Source organism: Propithecus coquereli, unplaced genomic scaffold (assembly GCF_000956105.1).
Source record: "Propithecus coquereli isolate 6110/MARCELLA unplaced genomic scaffold, Pcoq_1.0 Scaffold243, whole genome shotgun sequence".
Taxonomy (NCBI): domain Eukaryota; kingdom Metazoa; phylum Chordata; class Mammalia; order Primates; family Indriidae; genus Propithecus; species Propithecus coquereli.
In genome coordinates, this window is record NW_012147986.1 from 4,172,038 (window position 1) to 4,199,106 (window position 27,069).

The 27,069-nt window shown below is 42.8% G+C and overlaps 2 protein-coding genes across 2 annotated transcripts; one reads left to right on the forward strand and one right to left on the reverse strand.

Annotated features, from left to right (window-relative positions):
• The first annotated feature begins 6,783 nt into the window (after positions 1-6,783).
• GKN2 (gastrokine 2) lies at positions 6,784-13,556 on the forward strand. The gene is made up of 6 exons (XM_012646445.1): positions 6,784-6,837; positions 8,955-9,008; positions 9,450-9,587; positions 11,463-11,573; positions 12,239-12,398; positions 13,336-13,556. Exons 1-6 carry the CDS (start codon positions 6,826-6,828, stop codon positions 13,416-13,418), a joined length of 558 nt encoding a protein of 185 aa, XP_012501899.1. The 5' UTR covers positions 6,784-6,825; the 3' UTR covers positions 13,419-13,556.
• A 7,239-nt stretch (positions 13,557-20,795) lies between these two features.
• LOC105812062 (gastrokine-3-like) lies at positions 20,796-26,647 on the reverse strand. The gene is made up of 6 exons (XM_012646429.1): positions 26,588-26,647; positions 24,999-25,052; positions 24,714-24,848; positions 22,902-23,009; positions 21,772-21,913; positions 20,796-20,890 (listed from the first exon to the last, which is right to left on the reverse strand). Exons 1-6 carry the CDS (start codon positions 26,645-26,647, stop codon positions 20,796-20,798), a joined length of 594 nt encoding a protein of 197 aa, XP_012501883.1.
• Between the last annotated feature and the right edge of the window lie 422 nt (positions 26,648-27,069).

Here is a 27,069-nt window from a genome sequence, read left to right on the forward strand (position 1 = left end):
TAATAATATATGAGACTAGATATGTTTTATTTATAATAAATAGTGATAATGTTATTAGGTAAATTTTACTAAGTGCTTATTTTGTGTCAGCAACTGTTCTATCAACATATACTTTACATATATGAGTTCTTCGATGTTCAAAAGGGTGCTTCGAGGAGGCCCTTTGTTATCCTTTCTTTCCAGCTGAGATGACTGAGGCACACAATGAGAAACTAGAGAACTTGGAATTCAAATCCAGGTAAGATATTCCTGGAGCCTCAACTTTTTACCATCATCTATTATTATTCCTCCTCCCTCTAATCAGGTTATTTGACTATTAAAAAAATTATATGTGTCCATTATTTTCTTGTGGATTTATTAAAACTTTTGGTAAGTTGAAGATACTATTTTTTATCTCTTACATATATTAAAAATATTAAAAGTAATGACATATCCCTCCCCCTGTTCTTTCACTCTCACAAAGTTCCTTTTGATATGGTGTGGTCAGCCTAGGAATTCATTATTGTGTCATTTTCTGCTATACCCCAAGCAAGGGCTCAAAAACTGCTGTGGGCATGAGGGAAGACCCTGGGATGGGGATATAGTTATGTGGGAAAAGCTAATGTAGACCCTACCATAAGCAAAATTAATCTCAAATTAATTTTAAAAATAAATGTAAACAGTACATATGATGTAAAAGAATCTATTTTTAAAACTAGGAGAAAATACAGGTTAACTTTGATCTGATTTTGGCAATGTAAAGGCTTTTCTAACACTGAAAATATTGGAATAAATCATAAGAAAAACACATAAAAGCCTAACTGCATGAAATGTAAGAGATGGTTAATTTTTTTTTTTTTATTTCAGCATATTATGGGGGTACAGATGTTTAGGTTACGTATGTTGCCCTTGCCCCCTCCTCCCCCCTAAGTCCGAGTTTCAAATATGTCCATCCTTCAGGTGGTGCGCATTGCACTCTTTGTGTATGCAAATACCCGTCCCCTCCCCCCCGTCCCCCTCCCTCCTGCCCAACATCCAATAGATATTATTCTTATATGTGCATTTATGTGTTGATCAGTTAATACCAGTTTGATGGTGAGTACATGTGGTGCTTGTCTTTCCATTCTTGGGATACCTCACTTAGTAGAAATACATGAGTGAATTAATAAAATGTGGTATATGTATACCATGGAGTACTATTCAGCTTTAAGAAACAATAGTGATATAGCACCTCTTGTATACTCCTGGAGATGGTTAATATTTTAAAGTGAAATTTAAAAGCAGGTGTGTCTTCTCTGTGAAGTCTGTCTAACCCCCCACCTGCCAGCTGGATTGATGCCAGCATACCCATGAAGCCACATGCTGAAGATGGGGAAGCCACATAAGGAAGAAGCCAAATCAAATCATTCCTTGGTGGAGAGCTACTCACTATGAACATCATCTGCATAGACTTAATGCAAGTGAGAAATAAAAATTTATTTTGTCAAATCACTGAGATTTAGGCATTGCTTGTTACAGCAATTGGTGCCAATATTCTGACTAATACAACTCATTGTGATAGGGACAGTGTGCGATGGTGAGAAGAAGGAATGGAGCTTGGGCTGATGGATCAAAAAGAAAGACACAAAATGGGAGAGGCATTATGGAGGAACAATGGCAGAAGAATCAAGGATGACTTTGAGGTGAGCCCAAAGACCTGGAGAAATTGTCAATAGAAATAGCAACGTCCAGACAAAGAGCTTCTTTGGGGAAAGAATGTAACTGCTTTTATGTTAGACAGAGTGAGCTTGATATATTATAATAGTATATGCAGATGTAAATACCTGGCAAATGAAAAAAGAGTTACAGAAGTAAAGTGAGAGAGAGAAGGAGAGAGAGAGCACACAACTGAAAGAAATACCTTAAAAATAGAGGATTCATAATTAAAAAGGTAATAGTTAAAATGGGTCTAAAATGGGTCTAGTTGTCAAGAAAGACAACTATCCAAATCAATAGCTGGAATGGATTTTACTATTTGATTTGAAAAATGATATAGTGAGAAAAAGACATTTATAAGAATATTTAAGATCCTCAAGGATATAAATGAGAATATTACATGTATAAGGAAGATTGAAAAATTATTAAACAAAACAGGCTGAAATAAAACAACATATTACTGTGAAAAAGAATGAATAAGAAACATCATAATCACACTGGTATCAGATTTTACATCAGCAACTATAGGTGCCAAAAGGCAATGGAGAAGTGTCTTTGCAATACTAGAGAGAAAATAACTGTCAACTTATAACTACTATTCAAAAGTGAGGGGGAAATGAAGACATTTCAAACATTAAAAAACCAAGATATTTTTGCATCAATAAGCTCTCAATAAAAGAACTACTAAAAGATATACTTAAGCAAAAAATAAATTAAGTATTTGGAATATAAAAAATAAGAATTAGCACAGAAGTGGATAAAATATCTTAGTAAATTTAATTATCCATTAATAGTAATCTTAACTACTTTTGTGTTATTTCTTAAAGGTGAAAATAAAACTATACAATTATAACAATGTTGGGATAGAAAGCATGCCCAATAATTAGTAAAGAGTACTGAGTTCCTTGTTTCTTTGGGGAAGATCAAAATACAGGATGCCTTTTGGATTTGTAGGAAATATGAATAATTAAATATGCATGTTAAAATTTCAACATAAGCACTAAATAATAAAAAATTTACATCCTTCAGAAAGATAACGGAAAAAAGAATATAAAATCTTTATCAATATCAAAAAAGCATAAAAAATAGGAAAGAATGCATAGAAAGAAAGCAGTAAGTATACAATAAAATAAGAGTAGAAAAATACCTAAAATATATTAGTAATCACAATTGTAGGAAACAGATGACATCTATTAAAAGAGTTTTTCAGACTGTAGAATAAAAAAACGTGGTAAACTTCTACAAGCTAGAGAAACATCTAAAGCAATACCACACAGACAAGTTAGAAATAAAATGAACAGAGGAGTATATCACCCAAATAGAACCAAAAGAAAGGCAACTAAAGGCAAAATCAAACAAATATGAATAGAGGCAAAGTGGGACACAGTACACAAAAATGAAAGACATGGTTCTCCAGGGCAATACACTGATATGGACTTGCTTAGTCCGAAGAACATTGTTGTGAATAGCATGAAGGAAAAATTCATAAATGTGACATAGAAATAGACAAAAGCACAATCATAAATGTTTTCAAAAATCACACCTCTAGTGAAATTAGTTAGATCAAGCAGATCAAAAATTAGGAAGAATGTAGAATATTTGAAAAAGTGAAATTAACAAGCTTGACCTAATAGAAAATCCATTTGAAATGTCATCATCAGGTAGAGAATATACACTTATTTCAAATATATATGGGATATTTAGAAATTATGAAAAAGAAAGAGGAAGAGAGAGAGAAAGAGGGAGCAAATGATAGAGAAAGAAAGAAAGAGAGAGAGATAAAGGAGAAAAATCTTTACTCAAGAAACTGAAAAATACTCACCTTGACAACTTGTGGGTTAAAGATAAAATTACAGTGCAAATTAAGAAATATTAAGAACTGGTCAAATAGTTGTGGGGTGAAAATAAAATATACTTAGAGGTAAATATATATTTTTGAATAATTTCCTTAGAAAATAGCGACAGAGATTAAACATAAATAAGTGGCATTCAGCTCAAGAAGTTAGAAAAATAAGAAGAGAGTAATTCTCACAGAAGTGAACAGAAAAAACTAATAAGAGTAGAAATCAATACAATGGAAAACAAACAAGCAATACAGAAAACTCACAAGAATAGCCAAGACAATTAAAAAAAATAGCAAGACTGGGGAGATTTGCTCTACCAGATATCAAAACTTACTTAAAAAGAGAGTGAAATTAAGACTGGGAGGTATCGTCCTTAGGATGGATAAATAGACCAATAGAATCAAGAGACAATAGCAGATTAACACACACAGAAACTATATGACAGTATAAATTAGGGGAAAAAGTTTAAACCATTCAGTAGTAGATGCTGGGACATCTGGATGCCCAAATGGAAAAACAAACTGGATTGCAATGTAATACTATACTTAAAAGTGATAGTAAAATTAAATGTAGAAAGCAGAACTTTAAGAAAATGTAGGAAAATACATTAAAGGCCTCAGAAACATTTCTTAAGCAAGACTAAAAAGCACAAATTATAGAAGAAAATATTGCTCATTTCGATAACATTAAAATTGAAAATTTCTGCATAGCAAATGACAACATAAACAAGGTTATCTGATGAATTGTAAACTAGATTATTAGAGAATTCTTATTTATAATATGAAAATACCCCCTGCACATCAGTAAGAAATGCATATCAATTAGAAAAAGGGGAAAAGGATACGAACCAGCAAATTATAGAGGAGGAAACCTGAATGTTCCAAGTTATGAGAAGATACTTGATTTCAGTAGTCATTAGGTAAATACAAATTTGCACCATGCAAATGATATATCACTTCATGCTCATCGAAAATTAAAAAGTTTAACAACACCAAGTCTTGGCAAGATGTGGTGGAACCAGAACACTTTGCAATGCCAGGGCAAGTGTAGTTCGGTTCAACCCTTTTGGAAAATGATTTGGCGTTATCTAGAATAATTGGTTCTGCACACCCACTGTGACCCAAGCAAGGCATACACTCCAGGGCATTCTTCATTGTGCACAAACATGTCTGTGTCAGCACTGTTTTTACGAGCAAAGCGATGACCCATGAAGTAGAGTGGATAAATAATATCAATACCTTCATTCCCTGAAGTATCGATTTAAAAGTTTCAGTATTTTACCTACTAAAGAATATTAGTCTCAAAGTCAAAAGCCTGGGGGACAGTCTTATCTTTGCCACTATCTGTGTCTTAACCTTTCTGGGTCTTGGTTTCCTTGCGAGAGGTTTGGACGGGACCTGAAGCAGCTTTCAATCAGAAGAACCCATAGGAGTCGTAGAAGTCCGCATGCCTGCACCCCTTTTCACACCCGCTGCAGCAGAGCATCCAAGGTGTGGGCATGGTCAGCACCAGGCCTTTTCCAGGTCAGTGATTTCGCTTCCTCGGCAGGGAGCTGGGCAGCTTAGACATGAATTTCTTTCACAACAACTTTTATAAACACAGGTTCTCATTCTTTCCATTTCAGTTTTCACCCTTAAGTTGTGGGTAGACCTGAGAATTTCCAAGTCTTTCAGTCAAGGAGCATTCTGGAAGCAGACACCTGCTTGCTAACGCCCCCATCCCTGCAAGGCAAGAAGTTACACTTACCCAGCAGCTAGTCAGAGAGGCCATATAGTTCCTGTAGTAAAGAGTGTGGATTCTGGAGTCAGATCAGGTTCGAATCCCAACCTCCGCCCTTAGAAGCTGTATAATCCCAGAGTTACTTAGCTTCCCTGCACCTTGGTTTTCCCATCTGTAAAATGGAACAGGATAGAAGATAACTTATAAGGTTGCTATGAGGGATCAAATGTCAATATATGCAAAATGTTTAGAAAGTTCTGGAACATATTAAGTGCTCCATAAATGCTAGCTATTATCATCACTAGACCTATAGACTCAGAAGTCCTGGGGACAGGAGGAGGGGGACAAAGTAGAGCGTAAGGTCTAATACTTTCATCAACCCTAATGTTTATGATCATTGTTGGCTTACTTTTTTGAGTCTGGGGAACCAGATAAGGGAGGTAATTTGCAGATGTGCTACAAAACTATAATCCTTTCTGCTGCTGCTATCTCAGGAAGATTTAATAAAGCTGCAAATTTTACTTTCGCCCCAGCAGAACAGCCACAGTAGGGGAATTCCAGTGAACTAGGTAACTCTCAAATCACCTATATGTCGACTTTTTGAAAACCCTAATTTTTTTTTAAAAAAACAACTAGTTATAAAGTTGTTTCATCTGTAGAACAAGGACATTATTCATGCTATCTCTTTGCTTGCTGTGGTGATTCTCACTATTTTACAATTTTACAATTTACAGTTTTTTATTTTAATTTCCCTACCTTTTGAGTTCATGATCCCGTCCTGACACTAACTAGCCATTTCTAATTGCAGTGTTAAATAATTACATGAATTAAACTTTATTCTCTCACTCTCTTTTTCTTAAATCTGAGAATTTCTCAACACCCTCTAGATAACTAGAAATATATCTCAAGACAACTAAAGACATACAACACATAGTTTTCAAGGAGTTTTGAACAAGGCTTAATGTAAAAACTTGGTTAACCCTGGAAATTGGGCAGAGTGCTTTCTGAGCACTGTTCCTCTCTGGAAATTGGCACCAAGTCTAAAGGGAAGAACAAATAATGTCATACGGTTGTTTGTTTTCAAAGCAGGGCTCCTAGCCACCTCCCTTCTAATCTCATGTCCATTCCTCAGGTGGAAGAATTCAGCAAGCAGAACAGTGATGGACAGACATGGAGTGGGACCCAACTGGGGTCTGAAGGAAGGACTTTACCTTTAGGAAGAGATACTAGGAATATGTCCTTCTATGTCTATAAAATGTATGACTAGAGAAAGCATCTTACAATATTTTTAAAGGGTGGAAATTGAAATCTCAAGTGCAGCACAGAACAGATAAGCAGAGACTATTTACAGAGTGACGAAGTGCTGAATTTTCACTACTGACTAATGAACTTCATTAATATCAGGTATGTGGTTGGGTCTCAATGCTGATAAAGGAGTTTGCTGGGGTGTGTCGGAGATACAGACATGGTCTTTTCCTAAGTGATCATTTGGAAAAGAGGATTTCCACACCTTAATGGCAATATAAAAGCAATAGAAGCTGCACTAGGCAGTGTCACTTGCTCCAGCACCTTCTTTGCTTCAGGCAAAATGAAAATCCTTGTGAGTATTTGTTTATGCTTCTTAATATTCTTGTGGTGGGTGTTTGCAGCAAATGCTCATATCCAATATGCCACAGCTCTCAGGGGTCTTAGACAAACACTGTACATGCTTCTAAGCATCTGTGATTGAATTAGTGATGTCTTTGGCAGGAATAGTGTTGAATAAGTCAGATATCTATTTGTCCATTGTCTAACTTTTGAGATAGTTACTAAAAAAACCAATAAAAATTTTTGGAGATATCTAGAAAATTTTGACTTGATGGATATTTAATAATAATTACTTATTATGAGCTTTGTAGGGAATGTAGGTGATTTAAAACTACTGCATTTACTATCTAAGAGAGAAGTGGTGATTTTAAAAATAATATTATCAATGACAGTGATAATAGCAGCTATCACTTCCCAAATGCATATTAAGCCCTGGGCTAAGTATTGCACATGAAGAAACTCATCTATTCATTGTAACGACAGTATGAGCTGAGTAGTATTATCCCCATTTTACAGACAAGGAGACTGAAGCACAGAGGAATGTGATTTTCCCAAACCTGTAAATGTGGGATTTAGAATGTAATTTATCCATTTTAGTCCCCGCTTACAGGAGCAATTATGGTAAATTTTTTTTTTATTTCAGCATATTATGGGGGTACAGATGATTAGGTTACGTATGATGCCCTTACCCTCCCTCCCCCGCAAGTCCGAGCTTCAAGTGTGTCCAAGCAGCCAGAGTGTCTTCAGTGGCTACCGATGGTGTCTAAATTCTCTCTTAAGACAAAGCATTACTTCCACGATCACATTACTCCTCCATCTGATTCCATCCTCCATAGTTCCACCTTGCAGTGCCCCATTACAGAGGATTATGTTCTGATCCAGAATGGAACTTCCTCCCCCATCTCTGTCCTTTATTCTCACCCAGCTGCTCAGGGAGAAAGCAAAATGTTAAGTACCTCCCTATAAGGTGTTAAGAGCTGTCAGCTGAAAGAGTTCCCTCTTCCAGGGTCTCTTGATTTTTTTAGGAGAAATAACCTTTAAGAGGAGAACCATAAACTTTTAACTGTGGTGCATTAATCACGATGTTGGATGGGAGATTATTTTGGGGCAGAAGAACACTCCCTGCGCTCTCTCTAATCGTATCATTAAGGTGGTTAGCCCTTCATCCACTTGTTCAAATCTCTGTTTTAGACCAAAGAACTAGAATATATAGGAGCATCAGAGGTTACTAGAGCTGTCCTGGGGCAAGAGAAGATGTGTTCCTATGCAAGTAGGCAGGTTGAATATCCACAGTTAGGTCTTTGCTAGACGCTCCACCCCCAGTGACCAGAAGAAAAATGATAGGATAGAAAGGGAAGTAGAAAAGTCCCACTAACAGTTCTTAAAAACACCTACCCTTCCCTCTATCAGTAATTTTCAATGATAGTACAGTATGCTGATGTTCAGAAGAGAGGGCACAAACTGGGGTTAGCATGTCGGATCAGACTCTCATGTAATGACAGCAGACTATCAGAACTCCCTCGATGTCAGTGTCATGACCTGCTGGCCAGCCTTCGTCTGGTGCTATCACCAGGGCATGGGTTGTGGAATATGGAGGGTTTCCTTGATATAAGCCCTAAAAGTTAATCATGTTCCCAAGCATTTTATTTTCATAGTTTCCCTTAGAAATTCATTGTGCCTTTATCACCCATGAATCCATTTTAAGTGTGTGTTATCCTCTCAGTCTTAAGGAATTAATTTTTTTTTTAAACCAGAGGACATAATTTGACCACCATGATCTAAAGCCAGTATGAATCATGCAAGGGTATTTCCATAGTAAAATGAGTCCCTCTTCACTGCTCACCTACACTCAGATTTGATGGTTATAGTGTTGGAAGTGTTGGGAACTGGGGAACAAAGTTAGAAACTTGTGTCTGACAAATAGTGTGAACTCAACAAATGCCTGTTAAATGAGTGAATGTGTGTGTTCACACTTTGGAAATGGACTGTTGGCCATCCGTGACCACTCGCCAGTTTCTCTGGGTATACGTTCTCTGAGATATTTGTGCTTTTCCTGGTCCAGTGTACCCTCCTGTCCCCATTCTCAATGACTACCCTGTAGGGAGTGGATGTGACTGGTCTGCTTTTCAGGTGGCATGTCTGGTGGTGCTGGCTGTCTTTGGAATACAATCTCGTGGATACAAGGTGAGTTGGTTGCTTATTGGCTTTATTGCTTAGTGACGTTGGGAGAGGAAAAGGAAGATATAAGATAATCTAAAGGACAGAGGAGAGCGCATATGTCCTATTTGGGATGGAATCTCAAAAACAATCAATAATGGAAACAATGGGGTTGACTATTTCTCTCCAATCGCAATAACTTCACGAATGTCACCCATTACTTTAAAATGTGGTCAGTCTCATTTCTCCTGTGATGTCATTGCTTCTCCCATATACAATGTAGTAAACTATGAGGAAAAGCTTTGCATTCTTATTGTATCATGGGCTTTTGGACTGCGATCCCAGTGGGGAGGTTTTAGCTTCTAATCCCTTGTTCATAGGAGGAAGGAGGCTTTATTTTGTTGAAAAGGTTGCCTTTCAAATGCATAAGATTTATGAAAAACCATTATGTCTTTGTTGTCAATCTAGGTTTTTAACATCATCAGCCAAAGCAGCAACGGTGGCAATGTTCAGGAGACAGTGTCAATTGACAATGAAAAAAATGTCGCCATTGTTAACATCCATGCAGGATCATGCTCCTCTACCACAATTTTTGACTATAAACATGTAAGCATTAAATCGATTTTCATATTTTTCAAGACTGGTTTTCTAAAGGGGAGAGGGATAGCTGTTTGTTATATATTTGAATTCTAAGATGTATTCTTGCAATTATCTAAGAATTTCCTCACTTCCACTTTTCCCTTTAAATAATCAAGCAATCAATTAAAAAACAAACAAACAAAACTATGTCTAAGAAAAAAGTATGACAGGAAATGTAAGCCTTTGCTGGACCTTTCCAGGTGGAAATTGGAAGGAAAAGTGGTGATATTGCCCCACTGCAGGCTCAGAAAGTGCATAGAAGAGTGACCAAGGCCCAAAGTGATGCCTGGCACTCTCAAAAATATGTGTTGAATGAATAAATAAATGAATTAGGGCTTCTAATATAAAACACCATGCAAAAAAAGAACAACCATGAAATAGCAGAAATCCCAAGGAACTACACCCATTGAATTATGTATATAGAATAGGCAATACAGCATGCTTTTTCTATAAGAAGGAAAGTATGTTAACTAAAAGCACTGAACTATTTCCAACTTTTGGTTATTGATATTAACAACAAGTCTCAGAAACCTGTGCCAAAGACTTGTCCTGCATCCATTTATTCATTCATTTTTCATTTGTTCCTTCTACACTAACTGTGAACCTGACCTTACCTGGGCTCAGAGTTATTCACCATGGGTATTAAGTAGGTTGTAGCCCATCTTACTGGACATTTGAACATGCTTTTCTTTTCCTTCTCTTCTAGAAACCTCCTCACAGCCCTCTTCTCCACTGTTGTTGGCAGTTCCATGACACATTTGAAAGTTTAGAGTCTTTAAAACATAAGGTTTAAAAGGAAGGGTACTAAAATCGTTTTTAAGCAGTTGACATGGAAATCCAAAAAGTGTCTTTAAAAAATAGAGTGGTGAGGAGTTGCTTTAAGCTTCTTCTTTTATCAACGGGTTCAGCTTGAGTCTATTTTTGAATTTTAGGAACTGGTAATTTGTGAGAATTGAAAAATAGGAACTAGTAGAGTTTCCATTAGATACAATCTTATAGGGTGTATAATTATTTGGAACTCTGCAGAGACAATTTCTACTCTGGATGAAGACTTGATTGTCTTAGGTCCCTTCTGGCCCCAAGGTGCTCAACCTCTATTGCTCTTCCAATCCCACCTCCCTCCAGCCCCTTCCTATCCAGCCAACTTTGGTTTGAGGTGGAGAAAGGACAGAGAAAGCTAGAGAAGGAGAGAAGATGATAAAGGAGTGGAGAGTACATGAAATATGCATGTTGTGGGAGGTGAGGGTGGGTGCAAGGATGCTTAGGGGAGTTTCTAAAGCAGCACTGTCCAACAGAACATTCCACAATGGTGGAAGTGTTCTATATCTGTACTTCCAGTAGAGAAGTCCCTCGCCACTTGTGGCTATTGATCACTCAATATGTGTGATGAAGGAAGTACATTTTAAATTTTATCTAATTTGATTTTAAATTTAAGTAGCTGCATGTGGCTAGTAACTATCATATTGGACAGCACATTTCTAAAGAACATTGTATTTACTCCCAGTTGAGGAGAAGCAGAACAAAACCAATCAAAAGAGACGGGGAGCTGCTTCTTCTCAATCTTTCAAACCCTAAATTGCAGATCCTGGTTCCATAACAGGAATAGTAGAATACAAGTCATGGGTTTACACAATTTCAAAGGTGTAGAAATGACAAGTGAAAAAATAAAAATACTATGTAGAAGAAGTCAAGCAGGTAGAATTGATTGCATATTTGAAAGCAGTCTCTTCATATATTCACTGTGCATGCTCAAGTCTTTCCTCCAAGGCTCAGTCATCATCCTTACCAAGTTTAGAACCCAGGGAGCTGGAGAGGGGCAGTAATTGTGCTCTTGCTCCTCAGGGCTACATCGCATCCAGGGTGCTCTCCCGAAGAGCCTGCTTCATCCTGAAGATGAACCATAAAGACATCCCTGCTCTGGACACACTCCAACGGTACATCTATGAGAAACAGGTAATTCTGGGGTACCCTTGTGTATTCTCTATTCTTGAGCCAGGCAATACTGGTGCCTATTGAGAGATGAAGAGGATGATGTGAAGGTCATAATATTACACTTTACCATAAATATGGTACTCAGCTTACTAAAGAGTTTTCACTTTTATTTATTTATTTTCTAGAGAGCAGGAGCACATCTCAGTTTGATTTCCACCACATGGCCCTAAATGCAAGAACTTAGAATACATTCCAGTGTCTTTGTAGAAAGGGCTGATCAGCTTCTCTTCTCAGAGCCGGGCTCTAAGAAACAGTGACTGGCAAAAAACTGAGTAAAGTTCTAATACTCAGTGACACAAAGATGCAAAGGAACAATACAGTATAGTGAGCATGTAGAAACACTGCCCTGAGGCTAGAGACCTGGGGTTTAAGTCTCTCTCCATAACTTCCCATATGTGCCACCCTGGGTATGGGACTTACCTTCTCTGGGGTTCATTGCCACCAGTAGTAAAATCACACTAGTAATAATGAAGCTTCTCTGCAGACAGTGGTCAGGAAGAGATGATGTCTTGAGATCTCTGGCTGTCTTTTGTTTACTAATCTGAAAAACAGTCACAATTTAGAATAAGGTCCACCAGATAATGTCAGTTTATTCTATGCTGTCCTTTTCTGTTATATTGATGTAGGCTCTGAAAAACATGTACTCCAACAAATACATTTGGGTCAAGTACAATCCTCTGGAGACTCTGGTCACAGATATGGACTGGTTCCTGTTTGGGTCACCCATTGAGAATCTCTGCAAACATATCCCGTTGTATAAGGGGGAAGTGGTTGAAAAACAGACAGGTGAGTACCCATAGATTGTTCGTTCACCAAATATTTTTTGAGAGCTGCTTTGTGCCAGGCACTCTGTAGCTGCTGTGTGACATACAAATAAATGAAAACATGACTCAATTCAGTTTTCTTTGGGAATTAACTACTTACTTTGTGTGCAAATTGTGCTAAATGTTAAGGATATGGAAATGAATAAAATTATGTCTTCAAGGGACACATAGTCTAGTGGAGAGGTTGGCTAGTAAAAAGAGAGAATGAAATAAAGGATTCCTGGGTGCCAAGGAAAAGCTATTGGATTCTTTTATTCTTCCACATGTAAGAATTTCAAGTAGGAAAAAATCTTCCAATTCTTAGAATTGCATCTTTTGGAGATGGTAAGAAGGAAGTCACTAAGAAATGCTCTCAGATCTAGAATAGAATTGGTCCAGCGAAAAGCAGGCAAAGTGCACTGACAGGGAATAGAAGCCCTGATTCATCCAGATAACAGGTGGCAATCCAGTCATCATTGGCATTTTTATACACAGCTCCTCAATGTGGCAGGGTAACCAGAGTGAAAGAGGGCAGGACCAACAGATGAAGAACATAACAAAACAAATTCCTCAGAGTAGTGGAAGATAGATAAAGAAGAATTCACGTTTATTACATTTCTACTGCCCGGAAAAAAATTAAGTACTAATCAGTAAAATAAGCAAAGGCACGGAGTTATGCCATCAACACAGAATGTCATAACCTCAACTGGGATTGAGCCAACCAGCACTTCCAGGAATTGTCAGTCTTATATAAGCTAATACATTATTACCCTTGCAATGCAAGTATAGCTAAAATCATGGGTAACATGAAGTTATGTGTGCATCCCCTATTCAAGACATTTGCAAAAAGTATTGATTTGTTGCATTCTAATAATGTGTTTCTTAATGCTCTTTCTTTAAAAAATTTTCTCCTTTCCCAGAACGTACTGGTGCTGGAACCTGTGCAAAGGTTGGGCTGCTGGGCATCCTGGGCATTTCCATCTGTGCAGGCATTCACATTTAGGATGATCAGCCCAATGGCTTCATCTTTTCGAAGAAATATCCTGTTGGTTTCCACTCAGAAGCCACATTAAATCCTTTCCCAATGCCCCAATTAATTTTGACATTCAGTAGTAAAACATACATGCTATATTTACAGATATCTGTGTGTTTGTTCTTTTTTTAAGCAGCAAAGGGAAGTCAAACAATGCTTATGTCAATACATAGAAGGGAAAAAATTGCCGGGATTTCAAATAAGGTGCATAATGTGTGGACATTCCCAGATAGTATAGCTGGGTCACAGGCAGAGTAGTCAGCTTGGTGCCAGTGTCCATCCTGCATCTGCCCACCAGACCAGCTGCCTGTCTGTCTGTCCCAAGGCATGGGGGCAGCCTGGGTGGAGCAGGGGCTCAAGTGGTGGTGGCCTTCACCTGGTGAGTAGGAGGGACATGGTATACTATCAAACAACTTGACTGCTCAGGTGAAGGAAACTATCCCTTTGCCAGAGCACCCAGCTTTGAGGGCCGTTCATATGCTTTTTAGGAAATACATTTTAACTCTCCAAAACAGTAAAACTAAACTTAATAAACACTATTATGATATGTGTTGTCCTGGGGTAAAGATAGTGGGAGGAAGGAACACCTAACGCCCAGGAAAAGATGCACCTTACTGAAAGTCTTAACAGAAGTGAAAGCCTAATTGGGAATGTCACGTCAACATACAGCAGGAAAGCAATTTCTAAGATTTTAAATAAATTGCACATTGTGGGCAAATTCCTAGATCATGTAGCTGGATGGAAATTCAGAATGAAGAAGAACTACTTTAACAATAATTTCCACCTGCCATTGATTACTCCTATTCCTAACCATGTAGGTCTACTTTGCAATACCTGTCAATGAATATGTGTCAAGCACTTACCATGCACTCAGCAGTGGGACAGGTATGCCAGGGGAAGAGGCCCAAGGTAAAGCTACCATAGTCAAGAAAGTTATTTTCTTATTAGGGAAATGAAGTTACATTTTTATGAAAACATTGATAACAACAGTAAAGAGTATACAATAACGTGCCAAATGTATGGTAGAGTGTATTAGCTGGAACCTTGGTGTTTGCAAATGATACAATCCAAATCAGATTTGCTAAGGCCAAGGGGAAGTTTGTTGTCTCATATAATAAACCGTGGAGGGAAAGGGATATTCTGGTCTCAGGTAGTTAGAACTAGGCACGTGAAGGTGGCCAGACACTCTTTTTCCATGTCCCCATTCTCCTCCTCTGTACATGTCAGCCTCAGTATCTGACGCTGGTTTTCTCAAGGATAGAACCAACGTCACTGTCAACTTAGTTTCTCATCTTCCCAGCTTCATCATCAGAGAGAAATGGACTCCTCTTAGTTCTAATTTCAAATTAGTTTTCATTTAAAAATCTCTGGAGCTGACCCTAATTGTCTCACAAGCGGTGCAATCCTGTGGCCAGCACTGGAGCAGGTGGGAAGGTTGGGTGCAGGAAGAGGTGTTATGACTGGCCACCTCCTCTGGAATCTACTACTTAAAGATGTGTTATCCTCATTCAATTTTATAATAGCATTCCCATGTTTAAAGGTAGAACTTTTGAGTTCTGCTTTCTCCTGGCTCTGCTCTCTCTACGTCAGTTGTCATGTTGAATACCTGTTAGGAGCCCCAGGTGGAGGGTACCAGGCTCATGCTTAAAAGGAATGTGTCCACATGGCAGCTACAAGGAAGCTAGAGCTCCATTATCTTTTCTTCGTATAGCCCCTTCTTAAAGGCTGAGGAAAGTAGATATCAACTATGTTAACTTACTGGATGCTCAAGCCATAGACCCTCTCTGGGCTACCAAGGAGGAGGAACAAGACTGGACCGAATGTAACAAAGCATCCAGGATGCTAGAAAAGCCGGTTGGGCTACACAAGTTGGCCCGAGAGAGCAGCCTGACTCAGGACAGCAGCGTGCAAAGGAGCTTTTGCAGGAAGCTTGGAGTTTTTATTTCCTATACGGTTTTGTTCCTCACCACAAATGACGTGTCACAGGTCCTGCACACTCATCTGAGATAGAGCTAAATACAATTTGTTCATCCAGAACAAAGTGACCCAAAGAAGGCAGAAACTAACGAGGATATGACCTTTGAAAGAAATGTTCACTCACTATTCTGAATCAGAGTTGTCTAATATTCTATGGCAAAACAGTCCACTGATAACCCAATCCCCATTCCCCGTCTCCCTCTTTCCTGCTAACAGAACCCCAATTTGTTTAAGTAGCAGCTAAAGACTCCTTAATTTTAGGGAATATATTTCTTTATTTCCAGAGAATTAATCACGATTGGTCTGAATCAGTAGTTTCCAAGTGGGGTGTGATTTTCCTTCCCTCCCCTGGAGATATTTGATGACGTTGGAGATATTTATGGCTGTCATAAGTGGAGGGTATGCTGCTGGGATCTACTGGGTGGACACCAGAGATGCTGCTAAACATCCTATGATGTACAAGACAGATGCCCACAACAAAGAATGTTCTGGCCCCACATGTCAATAGCTCCATGCTGAGAAAGGCTGGGCTAAATCAGTCTTGTTTTTCTTAAGAAAATAAGGCCATGTCATTAATCAGCCTGTGACTGGTCTGTGGGTGGCTGTATGGCCTGAGTTCCTGTCAATGAGTTGTAGGTGGAAGTTTGCTCAGTGGGATGTCCAGGGAAGCCTTTTCTTTCTGGATAAAGAGGGAGGGACTCAGCTGGCCATGCAACTGTGCCCTTTGCACTCTCCTAGTTCCTTCTTTTGATAAGGATATGAGATTGATGTTAGGAGACACATGAGCCATTTTGGGACCATGAGGTAACAATCCTAGAGAGGAAAGGTTCAGGAAAGAAAGAAAGGGCTAGAATGTGTGTCTGATTGCTGCATTCCAAAGCTGCACCAGCTGAGACCGTCTTTCTTTAGACTTGTGTGATCTGGATCAATCTCTTTCTGCACAGGTCACTGTGACCCAGTTCTCTTTATTCACAGTGGAAGGTGTTCCTTACAGGTGCGCCTGAAAGAGGCTGGAGTTTGTCCCATGAGTACACACACCCTAGGACTGGGCCCACCCCAGCACTAGTGCTTCCCAAACCCCAGGCCCACCACATTCCTGTACTCATGCTGCAGAAACCCAGTACAGTGGGCTGCTCATAGGATGACTGAGCAGTGACTGTCACTTGAAACCCACCGTTCCACCCTGCCTGGCCTCCTGTTTCTTCTGTCAGTCCAGACGGCATCCGCAGTGCTCCACAGCTCTTGGGGAGATGTCTGAGGTTGCAGCAACTCCAATGCAAGGGGCTCAGAACACATTCAGGAACTGAGTCAAGTGCTTCTTGGGGTTTTGGGGTCTAGGTCTACCCCACGTTAAAGTGGCAAGCCCATTTCCTCAGCTTTTAATCACTAGGGAAGGGTTCCCTGGCAGCAGCATGGGGCCCTCCTGCTCATGCAGAAGCATGTGACTTTGGGAAGGGACACCCCAAGAATTCACCCCTCCCTGCCTCTAATGATACAACCCACCCCTTAACCTTCCTCTGAAAGGTTACTTTTACCATATGCATAAAGGCATGGCCTTAGGGTCACAATGCCTGGCTAATGGCCAACCATCTCATCTTCTTGCTCATAAACTTGGTAGCTTCACTTTTCTCCTGTTTGACCCAAACTGATCACAACAATAGGGAGAATCTAGGGGTACCTGCCAGCCCCTTACAGTCTGAAGCCAGCCCCAACCTTGAGTCCTGCTAGGGTGTGTTTTTATTTTTGCTGAGAGCTCCTCAGCGTATTCCATTATTATCCCTCTCCACGCCCTTGGGGCCGAGGGGTGGGGTGGGGAAGGGGTATTGCCTGGGAGTTGAGTGAAAGAACTTTCTGGGGCATTGGGAATGTGCTACATCTTCATCTGGGTGATGGCTACATTGGGTGTATATATGTAAAAACTCATTCAGCTGTGCACTTAAAATCTGCACTTTATTGTGTGTTATACCTCAATAAAAATGTTAATACATTTGTAAAATTTAAAACACAACCGAATAAGAAGAAGGTCCATGCAGTTGGTCATGGTTGGAGCCCACATCAGCACCCAAAGGCTCGTGCTTCGGCTGCCTGGTGCTGTGGTCCTCCTTCGGCACTAAGGAGGGTGCAGCCTGCAGACAGCTCCAGCTCCACTTATGTGGATGGCTGGGGCACTGCCTGTGTGACACTTGACATGGCCCCATGGAGGTGCTCCGCGGAATAGCTGCCGACACCCCGGTCAAGCTATGGGGATGGGCTTTCCAACATAGGCAGGAAGCACATTCCAAGCAGGATATAGGGCACCGCTCCTATCACTTGGGAAGGAAACTAAGAGCTTAGAGTGGGCAGAAGGCCAGAGAATCAACATGGTGGGCAGCTGCTACCAGGGCCCAGTGAGCCAAGTCACCCAGACCCACAGACTCAAGCTTGGGGCCAGCGGCTCTACCCCAGACTGCAGGCAAGCAGGAGTGGCAGGGAGAGTTGGAAGTGACACTGTGTGGGGTGGAAAGGGCCAGGGAAGGGAGCAAGATGTTCCCCCTAAAGGGACGTCTGTTAATGGAGTGTCACTCTCTAAACAAGGAGGCCAGGAAATTTGACCTCTGCCTGGATCTCCTCTCACGGGAAAGGATTCTTGGGCAAGGGTGGAATTTTTGAAGGAATCTCAGAGATTAGTGGGGGAGAGTTTTGTGTGAGTCCCAACTGGGGTTTAGACGTTACTTAAAGACTTCTGGGTAATCTTCCAAGTGCATATTTGCAGAAGGACTAAGAACTCTGTGAGAGGAGGTCTTCTGCTCAGGAAAGAGGGGGCTGGGACACAGTCTTAACCCAGTAACAAGCCCCAGGGAGCAGGAACAACTCAGACCACATTGTGATATCTCGTGCTCAAATTTGTCCCTGTCCAGTCCCTGGGGGACTCCTGTTCCAGACCCAGGGTGGTGGGTGCGGACTTTGAGTAAAAACAACCAAAGTCACAGTAGAGAAAAGCCTTTCTTTCCCCACTGTTTCTCTAAGAAACCAAGGCATACGTTGCAGGGCATATGTAAACAATTGAGACTCCACAAGGTGGGGAGAGACACTCCTAATTCTGCACTGGGTCCAGAGGGCTTGTGATCCTCAGGCCCCCAGGGGCTCCCTGATCAGTGGCAGAGGTGGCAGTGTCTGCCCAAAATACAGCGCTCAGCCGAGGGCAGCAGTGGTGGAGACGGCTCGGCTGAGGGGTGAGGGCTGAGGGCTGGGGGCTGGGGGCTGTGGGTTCCTGGACCCTTTTCCCTTCTCCCGGCAGTACTGGAGATGTCAGCCTGTGTCAATGGCAGGGCCTGCCCCGAGAGAGGAAGAAAAGAAAATAGAAGATTTCCCTGCTCGGAAGGTCACTGGGCTAATTCTTAGCCACTTTTAGGCATTCCTAGAGAGACTCAAAAGTTATTACCATGGACTTTGCAAGAAGCTTCAGTTCTTCAGGCACAGGTAGAGGACACAGTCTTAGTGTTCACATGACCCTATTTTAAACAGAAGGCTGGCGGACTTGGTAGACATGGTATACATTTGGGTCAAGGACACTGGTTTGAGATTCAAATATGGTAAATTTCATTGAGTGCTGAATTAGATGAACTCTAAGGATAACTGTTAACAATGGTCCTCAGTAGGGTGGTAAAATCTTGAATGATTTTTTTGCCCTCATCACCCCAACTCTCAGAGGACCCAAATCCTGGTGCAGGTATGGAAGTTTCTATGCAAGGACCCAAATCTATCTTGATGAGTCCTCTAGGTCTGGAGGACTGTGCTGGCTCCTTCTCAGGACAGAGCTGTCACAACCCAGTCAGTGACAGCCAAGTGTGACGATGCAGACCGGGGGCAGCAGGCCTTGCACCTAGAGTTTCTGGGAGGAAACCGTGCCAGCTGGCAGAGCTCAGATCTGGAGGGACAGATGGTGACAGATGGAGGCAAGCACGGTGGGCAGGTGGGGGATCTGTCTCCTGGAAGTAACAGTGATGTTACAGTGATTGGATGGGGTCTGGGGGTGATGGGGAAATCAGGAGTAGCTGAAGCGCAGAAGCCCAAGGAGGGGGAGACTGGCAAGAGAGTGGTTAGTAGGCCCCAGGACCGGCCCTGCAACATCTCAGAGGGCTCGGGAGCAGGGATCCCACAACAGGGACTCAGGCATGTGCGACAGGATGGGGATTGGTTCCCAGAGCTAGAGTCTGAGGTGGAGGCTGGGTGTCAGGGACAAGGTGGAGAGAGGCTGGGGGTGGACTGGCTTCGTTGACCTTGGTATGTGGCATCTAATGCTTCCACCGAGAATGTGGTTGTGTACATGTCTTCACTTGCCTTACCCTCAACAAGCCACATATGACCAATCCATAGGTTCAGAGCCGCTGGCCTGCCCAGCCACACCCTGTGTCTGCCCAGGTAGGGTTTCAGTGTGACCTTTCCTATGCAATCGCCCTTCCCTGCTGGCTGCAGGCAGCCACACCGCCCCATTACTCCAGGCCCTCGGCAGAACGGGCTGAGCAGCACCCTCATCGCCCAGACCCCTCTTGCCGTGCACAATCACTACACAACAACCCCACCCAGCCCCACCCCATTTTAAAGGGCTCCAGCCTCCAACATGAGCTTCTGTGGACATCCGTGTCTGAACACTCCTTCCCTGTTTATTCCTGTTCCAGCGGTAAGGGGAGCCAGGGCTTCCATGTGGTTTGGGTGGGCCTGGCTCCCAGCTGCAGGAACGGACAGTTAATGAGCAAGTGCTGAGAATCCAGGTCGCATCTTAATTTGCAATGGGGAGACATGCCTGGGGGTTACCACTAAGGGCTTTAAACCGGTTCCAAAGGGAGGTTCATGTGGATTTCGATGGCTGGGACACCGTGGGGAACAGGAGTCCTTAGAATCTCAGCGCCAATTTTCAGGACACAAAGATGTGGCCTCAGACCTGAGAAGGGTAAGCCTGTGCTGTGGCTAGTGTCATTGTTTATTTTTGATTGATTGATTGCTTTTTTTTGGACAAAATTCTCAAGGGATTCTTCAAGGGACACCCTAGAGAGAAACCCTTAGGGATAAGACAACCTGAGAGAGGTGCCTCGCCCTTCACACCACGCTGGTGTGGAAGGTCCTGGGCTGCGTGAGGCTGGGGATGCCGAGAGGACAGTGCACGTGGGGCGAGCTTGTCTGCTGGACCAGTGAGGCAAGAAGCTTTATTGTTCAGACCCGGAGGGAGAAGGTGTACACACTCTTCCAGATTGCAGAGCTGGGTGTTGGGTTGAAAGGCAGAATAAGGTAGAGGACTAAAAAGGGCAGCTCCCCACAGGCAGAGGGAGGGCCAGGTTCTAGCGCCGGCCCCAGGCCACGTGGGTCCACACTCCACGTGGCCAACCTGGAGGTTCAGAGCCTGTGGATCTCGCCACAGATGGACAGTCCCATAAAGGAGTCAAGTTGGGCTTCAAAACAAGAATCAGGGTCAATTGCCAGGGCAGTACCTTTAAAAAGGAATAGAAGCATTTTACAAAAAAGAGATCACCCCAAAGTAGAATGGATGTATTAGTATTATGAGCTGCATCTAAACCAGAGGTGGGGCTCCAGGATGGCTCTACTAGGAAGAGACCATGTGACTAAGACGGAAGATCCCGTCCCGCTCTGCAATAACTGGCCCCACACCTCCTCTTCCTATTTCTTTTACTGACCCCTGACCGTCCTCCTTAATTCTCTAGCTGCTCAAGTTCTCCCTGTTTTCCTGCTGTAGCCTCCCATTATGAAGAAGTCTTGCTCGTTGGGCTAACTTATACTAAGATGTAAGTGACTGGCAGCAGCGTACTGGGAAGGGTTACTAACTATATCTGGACTAGCAGGCAGATGGTGACATCTTTTCTGGTAGCTTTCCAAGCTGGTCACCACTGTCACTCACCACATCCCCAGTGGTTGTTCTTTTCCCAGTGGGGTCTATAACTGTTAGGGTCTTGCCTTCCAACCTTTGGGCAGCTTGAGAAAGGGGAGGACTGAGGACACCAAAACCATGGGCCTCTGTCGGAGGATGCTGGGCACCATGTTGCTTGGGCAGGGAGATCTGTGTCAGGCAAGGGTGTCCAGCAACTGTCAAATCCCACTGATGAGATGACTGACTTTGGCCTTCTGATCAAGCTAAAAGTTAACTCCGCTCCTCATTCTCAATGAGCCCTGGTGTCAGGAAATCATCTCTGCCACTGAGGGGCGTACATCCTCTGCCACATTATTTCTATGCCCAGTAACAAAGAAATAGAATAAATCCGACAACTGTCATTAAAATTTGCCAGTGACCTAAAATTCATACCATAGCTTTTGAGTCACACATGGTCTTGGATCTCTAGTTACATTGTTAACACACCTTCTTTCTGCTGCTGGGCAAAGTAGGTGGGGACATCTCTGCACACGTCCTTGATGGGCATTCCATACTGGGCTAAGTTCTTGACGCGGCTGGGTACAACGACGTAGGTCAGGCCGTGGGTGGGTGGGTAAGGCTTGAAATCCTGGAAGGGGTGGTGCATCACAATGGTAAGACAGCACATATGGATTCCTGAGGCCCTGGCCCACAGGTACAATTGACAAAAATAGCTCTGAACCCAACCTTCCCGTGAGTTCGTTCTCTAACAGCAATGTCCTACTGGCCACAAGGTGGCAACATTAATCCAGAAAAACTGGATGCCTGCGTGCAAGGGTGGCACTTCTGTCTGTTCTTTTCACCCTTTTTAACTTCACAACCTGTCCAGCCTTCGGTGCTGCCTCATCTCTAATGAGAATATAGAATAGTTTAAAAATTATGTGTTTCATTTAAATTATTGTTTTTACTTGTTAAATCATAAGGGTGGGATACTTGAGTCTCCTCTCTTTTAAAGAATGGTTAAGTTGCTTTATTTTTATGTGACCTAAAGGATATTTTTTCCTCCCAAGAGTCAGCAAATCCTCTTGCCATGGACATCAGTGTCACCCAAATGTCCTGTGCAGGTTACATAAGCAAACGACAGCATATTTCAACAACTCTCCAAGGACTTTCTGCTCTGCTGGTTTTTAACTGATTGGACTACCCTTGTCATTTCAGAGGAGGGGAAGAGGACTTCAGCAGTCCTGGGCTTATTTGCAACCAAAGATAATACATGTGGATGTGTTTGGGGAGTGAGCAGGGGAGGAGAGAAGGTGGGGGTATGTGAATCCTTTATTAATTCACTCTAATATTTATATTCCACAATTTATATTTAAGAACATGTAGTTCAAATCCTTCTGGAATACATCTCAATGAAGTCATTGCATGGAATTTTTATTGATTTAATCATGTTTTGATTGGGCCATTGAATGGGCCATTGGCTGGACCTGGAGTCCTTCATGTGATGGTTGGATCCATGGCTTTCAGAACAAGCAGGAGCTGAGTCTCCCTGTGTGCACAGCCTTGTTCTAGGAGGTTGGATGCAGAGTTGAAAAACACCAAGCTAGGAGGGAACCAGAGTGAGTGGTCTCACTTACCTGCTGTTCCAGGGCCTTGCTCATGTCATCCAAACTTGGGAAGACTGCTTGATCCATCTTGGCCAGGACACAGACCCTCTTGCTAAACAGCTTAGCCACTAAGAGGGACTTAAAGCAACACAGCAGAAACGTGAAATTCATTCAGTCACAACATGAATGGACACTTACTCTCCATCAGGTCCTGGCACACAGCTGTGCTTCTGGCTGTGCTGTAGAGCACCCCAGGGGAGAGCTGTCCTGGGCACCAGAGCCAAGGTCAGCGTCAGGACTGGCAACACATGCAGAGCCCTGCTGTTCCCGAGGGCCCCATGGCTCTGTCCCTTGCTGCGGGTGAGGGCAGGAATCCTTCAGGGCATTCTGCACACCACTACTGGGCATGCGGGACAGGAGGGGTAGGGAGTTAGCTCTGATAGTAAGGCCAACTTTCAGGTCCTGCTCTGCCACTTGGCAGCCATCGTGGTCCTCAGTGGGCTCCATGATCCTTGGCTTCCTCATCTGTAAAGCAGGAATAATAATGGCCCTCTCCAGTGGGTTGTCCTGAAGATAAGAGGAGGATTTGAGATACCAACTGCTGTGAGAGCCTGTGAGAGCACTGTGCAAGTTACAGAGTGCTCTCTGAATGGGCAGGGTTGTCAGGAGCCTTGGGTCAGATTCTAGCCCTGGGTCTGCCACTGACCACCCTCTCCATGGGGCCCTGGGCCTGTCATTGGGCCTCTCTCCTGGCTTGCATTAGAGCAGTGGTTCTGCAGCTGTGTCTGACTGAGCCCAAGGGTCACCTGCATCCCCCTCATCCAGCCAGAGTAGTTCTGACTACTGACTACTTCTGTTCCACGTTGGGTACTACCGTGGAATATTTTGTTTGCAGAAAAGTTTCCGTGGCATAAAATAGAGTTGAAAATCACTGGACTGTGTAGACTGTGTGCTCTGTAGCAGGATTCAGGGGACGTCTCAGAAGCAGGTTAGGTGGAGAGCAAGGAAGGTGGTCAGGGAGGGGAGTGTGCCAGGTGCAATGGGAGCAGAGGGAAAGCCTGCATCTCAGGTGTCCGGCCTGAGATGTCCAGTGCGGCTGGAGAGAATGCCATGGAGGCAGGTGGGAGACGGGTGGACAGCAGAGGGCGTTCAGGGCCAGAGCTAGGATTGTGGGCTTCGTGTCAGGCAAAGGTGTGACTTCTTCTTCTAAGTGAAGAAGTCACTTCACTTAATCCTCCAGAGTCCTGTCAGGTAGGCAAGGCAGCTATTGATGCTGTTTTGCAGATAAGGAAACTGAGGCCACCAAAGGCTGGTGATATTTCCATGGTTAGGGTGCTTTTCCATTGGAGAGCTGGGCCAAGGACCCATGTGGTCCCTTCCTGATCTTGCATCTTTCTGCCAGATCTTATTACTGAAAGAGATGGGAAAGTTGTAGCCAGATTTCTAAAAACAAAAACACATCATTTTTCTTTGGAAATTAATGCTAAAACACAGAATAACTCCTAGTATGCATACCTGTTACAAGAAATGGGGGCTCTTTAAATGGCCTTCTTAGTTCAGAGGCCTTTGGTGGCCATGTGAAACCAACACCTTGCAGGAACACAGGGGATGTGGGAGCCCTGTGGACCAGCCAAGGCTCCTCCTACATTCTGGGCTTGGAAAGAAGCCCCCGCAACTGCAGGAAGCTGGTCTCTTACCCAAAGACGTGCATTCCCATGGAGGGCCTAAACTAGAGAAGGCAAATGCAGACAGTGTCCTCTTTTCTCTAGAAAAGCATAAAGCTACATTTTGGGCCAGACAAGGCTTTCTTTGGCATTGTAATGAAGGTGTTTCACGTCTTACTTTCTCGTAGTCCAAGATTCCATACCATTCGTTCAAAACATCGTTGTCTCGGACGCTGACTATACCTCGAGAGGCATCGACATATATGCTCTGAGTCCCAACAGATCCCTCCAGAGGATGGCTGTCACTGAGGCACTGGTGAAAGCAACGGTGAGAAGAGTTGACATTTGCAGGTTTAAGGGGTACCCACAAGAAATGTTAGGAGGTTACCCTTCATTATCACCTTTTAAAACACTTCTGCTAAAGACGAGCTAGACAGATTGGACCTTCTCCGCTCTCACTCACCATCAGGGCCAGAGATAGATTCAGGAAGAAGATCACTAGGATGGAAGATGCGACCTGAAATGGAAACGAATATCAGTGCACTTCTTAGCTTCAGATGAGCTCAGAGTCCACAGCCCAAAGCCCCGCTGGGGCTGGAGGCTTCTTTAGATGATCTCCAACCATCACCGTCTCTCATGCCCTTGGGGCCCCGATGTGTATCAGGAGACTGTTGCTCAGCGTGGTTGCTATGGGATGTGCTGGTCACTCGGGAGGCAAAGCTTTATGGCTCGCTTAGGAATACCGTTTCTGTCACTCTACATCTATTGTCAACCACCAGGCTGAACATTAGGCAACCTGACCAACCACTTGATCTGCACATGGGGAAGGACCATGCTAGGCCACATTGTAAAATAAGTGATAATTCCAGTTCTCAGTGTTTTTCTTCTGCACTTTCCTCTCCCCTCCCAACCACCACCCCCCTCCCCCCCTGGAAACTGATATCCTCCTGATTTCCTTTCTTCTAGATCCTCCCACTTTGCTTGAGAATAAAAGACCATGCACCGCTTATTTACACCTTATTTTGAAATAGACTATGGTTAAATGTGACTAGTTCCTGACATATTTGCAGTTAATTATTTCCTCTCTGTGTGGCCTGCCTTGCCTGTGGAGGGAATTCGAGGCATCAGAGAGTAAGTGAAAGAGAATTGGTGGGAGCTGTAACAGACCAGGGTGAGGAACACAGCAATGAACCTCTCCTACACCCCGCAGCTCATTACCTGCTCTACTGAGGGCTCGCCCTGCTCAAGTGCATTCAAACACAAGCTGGGATTGACAGGAGCTCCCTTTCTCCCTCATGCCCACAATATCCCACGTAGCATCCTATATGCAATGACAGCAATAAAAGGTGAGATACATCTTCAAAGGAAAAGAAAACAGCTACTCTATGAACACTAATCATAGTGCGGTAAGGCTGGTTGATGAGATACATGAGATGCAGAGAACTAAAGTTGGTGCCACATATTAAATATATCTGAAATTTTCCTTCACTGGAAATTTGTAAATGAGACAAATCTAGGAAGAGAGGACCCGAAAATAATGCATATCTACCTAACTCCCAAAGCTTCTTGACCTTTAAGAAATCAGTTACTAGTTCCTTTGGGGAAGACCCGTCAATCAGATGTTCCAGAACAGAGACCTGTCAATACAGAGGTTATGTGCCAAATTAATATTTGAAAATTCTATTTGGACTTCATTTGAAGAGTCCTTGGCTGGGGTGTGAGGGTGGGGAAGAATGAGTCCCTGGCTATTTTGGCTCTGAGAACATAATCACCTACATTTAAAAATAGAAAATATACTTACAGGGCATTTCATGTTGTCTCTCTCTCTCTCACACCCCGTGCAACTGCATGCACAGTAGAATTTTCTATGTCCCATTTGTTTTCTAAATCTGGTTTATATAGCCCTAGACCTTGCAATTATTGCCATGTTAAAAAACTCTGGGATAGTTAACCATGATCTGGATACCATTCAGGGGAAAAGGGCAAGTTTATGTAATCACAGTTATCACTTTTCTTTAACTCTGACGGAGTGTTTTCCCTTTACCCCGATACCGCCACTGGCTCCAAGGCAAACATGGCTGTGAACAAGTCTTTGTGGGCTGGCACGCCCATGACCTCAATAACTAAGGTGAGGATTGCAAACAGTAGATCCCACAAATGGTCCTGATACAAAATCAATGAACTCACTGTTTCTGCTTCCCCATTCCTGGGAAGTTCTGTACTAACAGTGGAGGTGGTTGAGAAAAGGCTTATGAAGCTGAAAGGGACAGAATGAATGGCACCATTAGTTAGACTGATGGAAAAGCAATCCGGTCCAGCTCTTCACGCAAACCCCAAATCACATGGCTGGCCCTGCACTGCCCTCTGCACACCCACCTCGTTTCACCTCTTCAAACATCCACTTCTGGTTGACTTTCCTGATACTCTGATATTTTGTCTCCGTTCTGTGGTTTGTCTCTTCCTCCCAGCTATCATTTCAGGGTGCTCTTTTCCATAAAAGACCCTTTGGCTGGCCCTGGAACCCCTGAGACACA

Excerpts from the sequence above, each read along its gene's own strand:
- GKN2 (XM_012646445.1), top strand. Across the intron at positions 11,574-12,238 it reads GGTACATCTATGAGAAACAG|GCTCTGAAAAACATGTACTC; the intron begins GTAATTCTGGGG and ends ATATTGATGTAG. Across the intron at positions 12,399-13,335 it reads AGTGGTTGAAAAACAGACAG|AACGTACTGGTGCTGGAACC; the intron begins GTGAGTACCCAT and ends CTCCTTTCCCAG.
- LOC105812062 (XM_012646429.1), bottom strand. The coding sequence starts at position 26,647 with ATGGGCGTGCCAGCCCACAAAGACTTGTTCACAGCCATGTTTGCCTTG. Across the intron at positions 24,849-24,998 it reads ATCTATCTCTGGCCCTGATG|TGCCTCAGTGACAGCCATCC; the intron begins GTGAGTGAGAGC and ends TGCTTTCACCAG. Across the intron at positions 20,891-21,771 it reads TGCCCAGCAGCAGAAAGAAG|GTACTGCCCTGGCAATTGAC; the intron begins GTGTGTTAACAA and ends TCCTTTTTAAAG.